The sequence below is a fragment of the Eptesicus fuscus genome, chromosome 20 (genome assembly GCF_027574615.1).
Source record: "Eptesicus fuscus isolate TK198812 chromosome 20, DD_ASM_mEF_20220401, whole genome shotgun sequence".
NCBI classification, from domain to species: Eukaryota; Metazoa; Chordata; class Mammalia; order Chiroptera; family Vespertilionidae; genus Eptesicus; species Eptesicus fuscus.
The window spans coordinates 33932374-33938373 of record NC_072492.1 but is presented as its reverse complement, the minus strand read 5'-3'; the positions used below and the strand labels follow the sequence as shown (position 1 = coordinate 33938373).

At 62.6% G+C, this 6000-nt stretch overlaps 1 protein-coding gene and 1 long non-coding RNA gene across 2 annotated transcripts in view; one reads left to right on the top strand and one right to left on the bottom strand.

The window, feature by feature from the left end:
* Positions 1-1462: 1462 nt before the first annotated feature.
* Positions 1463-3754, bottom strand: LOC129147443 (uncharacterized). Its single transcript, XR_008554798.1, has 2 exons — positions 3673-3754; positions 1463-1848 (listed from the first exon to the last, which is right to left on the bottom strand). It is a non-coding gene; the product is annotated as an uncharacterized LOC129147443 (long non-coding RNA).
* The window catches only part of CACNG4 (calcium voltage-gated channel auxiliary subunit gamma 4), a 47863-nt gene continuing 45017 nt past the window's right edge, over positions 3155-6000 (top strand). Inside the window, exon 1 of the mRNA XM_008149403.3 lies at positions 3155-3374. Coding sequence (XP_008147625.2) covers positions 3155-3374 — 220 coding nt within the window. The remainder of the gene's footprint in view (positions 3375-6000) is intronic.

Sequence of the window (6000 nt, the reverse complement as noted above, 5' to 3'; positions counted from 1 at the left end):
AAATACTGCCATTTAGAGCTCTCTAATCCGGCTGAGCAGAAATTTCCAGATTTAAATGGTGCTCACCCAGGCACGATGAATGGTCGCAGACAGTCCTCAGTTTGCTCCAGCTCCCTTCGCCCGAGGTCAGGTCCTTATTTAACTCCACAGTCTGCACCCTCACAACCTCAAGGCTCAGCATGGGTGCCAGTTGGGTGTCCACAGAAAGAAAGGCAAACGGCCAAGCCCTCACTGGAGTCCCCACCCCCTGAATTAAGGGGTCACAATAACACTACGGTCAACGCGACCAAGAGGCGGGTTAGTGTTTGGCCTTGAAGTCATCAAGCTGGGGTCTTGCAGGTGTGAGGCACTGAACTGAGCAGGTGACTTGACTTCTCTGTGCCTTGGACTGTCCTGGTGTTGGAAGGGGGAGAATGGGGAGAATTAACAGAAAGCGTAACAGCCATCCCCTCTATGGTGTCTGACGCACTGCCTCCAAGAGAAGGCAGAAAAGGGAGCATTTACTGCTCCTTCCACAATGGTCGCTATGTGTGTGCACTGTGCAAGGCTACTTACCAGTATTTGACCCTCAAAACAACTCTGAAGGGGGGCCTGGGGAAGTGTCTTTCTCCCAGGTGATTCTGGCTTGTCCAAGATCACCCTGCTAGTTAGCCTTGGAGCCAGCATGACATGGCAACCGTCTGGGCTGCTAGTCCACTGCTCTCTCAACTCTCGCACATGCTCCTTTGAGAGTGCGAGGGTGGGAGCTAACAGGACTGATGAAGGAAGATTTCTGGTGTCTCCATGGGATTAACGTGAGGATCTGTTGCTTGGAGGAGGGCCCACCACCCCGTGTCATCTCCAGGTGACCCAGGAGCTGTCTCAGGATGACGGGGTTTTCACGCCAAGTTTCATGGAGCCCTAGGATCCACAGAGGTGCTTTGGGGCTGCCAGGGGTGGTATGTGTGTGGGGGTGGGGGGCGGGGCACAGGTACTCTGGGTCCCCCATTCGACCAGAGCAATGCCAGCTCTTACCTACAAGGCTAACTGTTGGGAGACCTCGTTTGTTTATATTGGGCTTCTGTTTAAGATTTAATAGGAAGCAATGATTTGTTTCTGGAAGAAGGAGGAGGAGGAGAGGAAGAAGGAAGGGAAGAGGAGGAAGAGGAGAAGAAAGAAAAAAAAACGAAAAGAGAAAAGGAAAGAAAGCTTGAGATGCACCCTCCTGGGAGCTTCTGAGAACAGACCCCAGTAGCTGCCCTGTGGCTATTAGGGACGGAGGGGCAGCCTGCTGCATGCCTGCAGGCACACACGGGGCACCTGCTGTGTGCTGAACCCCCGGTCAGGTGGACCAGGTGGCGGTGGGTGGAGGTACGTAGAGGGGATGACTCCTGTCCTTTGAGACTTTGAGGAAGCAGAACAGACATCCCAAAGGCAGAAGAAGGGGGCCAACAAATGCTAATAAATGCGGCCAGTCTGGTCCTTGGAATTTGCCCCCTTTTATTTATGTCCCCAAACCAGGCTGTAATTTTCCAGGGGGCAAGAAACACGTCTCACTCATCAATATTCCTTTTCATATGTGTCAGATATGAGAAAGGCTCACAATCCTGTGGGCGAGAGGCCAGCAATTCCAGCATGGGATCACTGATTTTCCTCTGGGTGGTGGGGGCCAGGGAAGGTCCCACAAAGGAGGTGAAATTTCAGCTGCATCTTGCAAGAAGAGTAGCGCTCCATCTTCCTCCTCCACTTGCCTGGGGGTTCGGTGTCCAGTCCCTCCGGAAAGCCATCAGGGATGCCAGCGTGAGCTTCGGGGAGGTCCGAAGTACTAGTAAAGGCATGCTGGACTTCCAGGGGCTGGTCTCGGGGCCTCTGGAGGAGAGAGTTTGGAGCTGGCTTTCGAAGGAGGAGGAGCCTGAACTGGCTCCAAGGGGAAGGGAGTGTGTCCAGGTTGAGATCATGCCAGCAGCAAAGGCAATTAAGTGAAGCCAGCCGGGCTTGAGGCCGAGACTGGCAATAAAGACGAGGAGGGGAGGGAGAGCCAGTTAAGCTCGAGTAGAGCGAAAGGCAAAAGGAAATAAAGGTGTTGAAGAGTGAGCTGGGGGAAAAAGAGGGAGACAGCTCAGGGGCTGAGACGTTGGACTCCAGGACAGCCCAGGTGTTCCTGGTTTCACAGCAACACACCATCAGAACTGGGGTCCTGGGGGAGCACTCCGCTTCCATCACAGCCTCGCCAGCGCCCTATAAAGCAGGGAGTTCTTCCCAGAGGACCTCTGGCTGACACCTCCCTTCTGCCTCAATCCCAAAGTCTGGGCGCTCCCTAGCCCTGCCAGGAGCCCCTGGAGGCAGGCGCCACGTGGGTCTGGGAGGAGAGTGGCAGCGGCCTGGCTGGGGCTTGCAATGTCTCCCAGCTGTGACTGACAGCTGGGGTTTCTGGAAATCAGACCTGACACTCCCACACCCACTCCTCCACAGTCCTCGCCAGGTGAAGGTCCTGATCCGCGCGCGAGAAAAGGAGGGACATCACACACACACACTCACTCCACACGTCAGAGCCCCCCGGGCCGTCTAAGGAACGGCGGGGCGTCCTGGGTTGGGTCAGCGAGGGAGCTGGAAACGCGGTTTGCGTCCGTGCGCGCAGGGAACCGGCGCGGCGGCTTCCTTGGCGCTAATAATGTGAATGAAGCCTGGGAGACGGAGAGAGAGCGCACGCGGGAGCGGGGAGGGGAGGGCGGGGACGGAGAGAAAACCCGGGCCGGCGCAGGTGGGGGCAGAGAAGGGAGCGCGAGCCCAGGTGGGGGCCGAGGCGCGAGGGGCGGCGCCGAGAGGAGCGGGGCGCGGGCCCGGAGCGTGGCGGCGGCGGCGGAGGCGCGGAGGGCGCGGGGCGGAGGCGCGGGCCGAGCGGGGAGGGCGGGCCGAGAGGGAGGAGCCCCCGGACGCCGCAGCCAGCGGGTCCGGCGGTCCGTGCAGCCCTCACTCGCCGCCGCGCCTCGGAGTTTGAGCGCCGCGCTGCGGAGCACAGGCACGCCCGGGGCGCGGGGTCGGAGCGCGGAGCGCGGCGCCGCCCCCCGGCCCTCGGCCCCCCAGCCCGGGCGCCCCCGGAGCGGCGCGCAGAGGAAAGAGGGCGGGCGGGCGCGGCGGGCCGGGCCGGCGGGCGGCGGACTATGAGGCGCCCACCATGGTGCGATGCGACCGCGGGCTGCAGATGCTGCTGACCACGGCCGGAGCCTTCGCCGCCTTCTCGCTCATGGCCATCGCCATCGGCACCGACTACTGGCTCTACTCCAGCGCGCACATCTGCAACGGCAGCAACCTGACCATGGACGACGGGCCCCCGCCCCGCCGCGCCCGCGGGGACCTCACCCACTCGGGGCTGTGGCGGGTGTGCTGCATCGAAGGTACGGCCGGCTCCGGCAACCCCCATCCCCAACACACACACACACACACACACACACACACACACACACACGCCACCCCATCCCCTGTCCGGGGCGCCGGCCGGGAAGGGGGTGGGCGCGGCACTGACTGGCTCCGCGCGAGACACAAAGGAGCCGGAGCTAGCGGGCGGGTCCCCTCGCGGCCAGCTGGGTACCAGCTCGGGGTCCCTCCCGGCTGGGGACCCTCCCCAACCCACCGATCCCACAAACTCTCCACTGGCACACGCACACCCCCTCGCACACAGACAATGAAACACACCGAAACTCACGCGCGCGCGCGCGCAGCCGGACACCAAAACGATCCCCAGGGACCGCGCCGGCGCCCCCGGGGGAGGGGGAGGCTGGCTGGGGGGGCGGGAGGAGGCTGGGGTGGGGGGAGCGGACTCGAGAGGAGGGGAGGGCGGAGGGGGAGGGGTTGCTTGGCAACCAGTGTCTCTGCGATTGCTATGGGAACTGGTCATCCTGGGGCGGGGCCGGCCGGGGGTGGGGAGCGCCTGGACCGCTCAGATCCAGCTCCAGGCCCGGGCCGAGGGGTGGGGGGTGAGGACTGGGCTCCCAGCGGGTCTTGGGGGAGCCCTGGTTGCCCGAACCTGACGCCGCCGAAACCTGCTCCATCCCCTATTCTTTCATGGGGCTACCCGTCCGCTCCTACCTGCTCGGCGTAAAGGGAAGGGGAGCGACACCCAGTCAGCCCTGGCTGAGGCAGCGAGCCCTCCGTGGTGGTCCCTGGGCCAGGAGGCCGCGGGAGGCCTCGGTGGAGAACTGGGGCGCGCAGGGGCGACCCGCGGACCTGGGAGGGGCGTGGCCGCCCCCGTCCGAGGGCTGGAGAGGCGATGCGCCTCGACCTCCCTCCGTGGCACGAGAGGCCGAGGAGCGGTGTGAGGTTGGAATGCCTCCGGGGGCCGGGATTGGGTGCCCCGGGACAGTGGGGACGGCTCCCTCCGGGGACGGGGGAGCGGGGAGGCCCGGGCGCCTCCAATGGCCAAGTGCGCCGGACTTGAGCGCGTCGCGGGTGCCGGCCGCCCAGCTGCGGAGCTCGTGCTAACAGGTGGTTGCGGAGGGGCCCGGTCCCAGTCCGGTGTGGCCGGCCTGCCTCTTGGGCTCGGCTTTCCCGTTGGAGGCGAGATGGGGGAAGTGGCCGAGCATTCCCTTCAAAGATCTTCCGACGGAGTTCCGGCGTCGTTTTCCTGTAACCTTTCCCGCGTGCTAACTCCGCCCCTCCGTGTTTGGGGAAATTCTCCCGCACCCCTAGCCTCCCTGGCCGCAGTTCAGAGCTCGGCGGTCGGGTCCTGGGGGAAGTGGGGAAGGAGCTCTTTCAAAGACGGCCCGTTGCTGGCCGCGTTTGGAGCCAGCTGTAAAGAGGCTTTGTGGGGCTGGGCAGGATCGGCGAGGTCCAACGTGTCCCCTTCCTCCCCTCCTAGACCAAGCCTGTTCTCATCTGGAACCCTGCCCACCTCCGACCCCCACGTCCGCCCCCAAACTCGGTTGCTTTGCCCTTTGCAGTTTGGAGCTTCTGTGCCGGGGTGGCTGTGCAGTCAGTGGTTTGGGGAACACAGCTGCACAAAGGGAGCCGCGAGCACACCCTCCTCTCGCCTTTTGAAAAACGTCATTTGGGGCGTGCGATGATGGCTCAGATCACAAACACCTACTCCTCTCCTGTGGAGGATGTACCCACGTCACCGCCTGCCATGGCACCGGAGTTAGACACAGAGCAGGGGCTCCGCCGGGCACTGCCCACGTGGCACAGTAAGTCAGGCCACTGCCACCACCCAGACGCACACGTGAACCCCGGAGCGTCCAGTTTCCCCGTGGACATTGGAGCCGCTCCACGCCAGCAAGCCGGGCCTCCGCACGGTGGCTCACACGCCTCCTTTATTCCTTCCTCATCCTCATTAGGATGGATGTGTTCCTCAGGAAGGCCCCAAGCTCTGGGCAGCTGGCAGAGGGAGGGTGGGGACCTGCCATCAGGGGCCTTCACCAGCGCCTCTGCCAGCCCCCTGAGGCCAGGGCTTCCAAGGCCAAGCCAGGCCACAGCATCCTTGGACCAACCCAGGTCTGGGAAAGCTGGTTCAGAATTTCCTGTCGTGACTAGAATCATCATGACAGTCCCCCAACCTGTGTGGAAACTGCCAGCTTATCTCATCACAGCACATCACGGAGTCCAACGGGTAAATCTGACATCTCCGACGCCACCACCTGCCAGCGAGTGTCGGGGCTGAGCTACAGGCAGCACATTAACCCCAGGCCACTCCCTGGGAGCATGGCGGGGGGGTGCCCTCGGGCACCTCAATGTTGGGTTTTGTGTGTCAAATGCATTATTTCCACCTGTTCTCTAACAAAGTGCCCAAAGCATTACATGGGGGAAAAGAGAGAGAGAGAGGGAATCAAACCTCTGAGCGGAAGCTGGAGAAACACTGCAGCAGGCAGCTAACAAAGCGCCGGTTGTGATGGCGGGACTCTGAAGGGTTCGCTGGCCACTCACAAGCAGCGGATTCAGTTTCCTGGTGGTTCCCCAGAAATGAAGTTGCCAGGCCAGGCGAGCCCAGCTCTCGGTGTATGTAAAGCAGCCATGCAGTGTGGCAGGGCT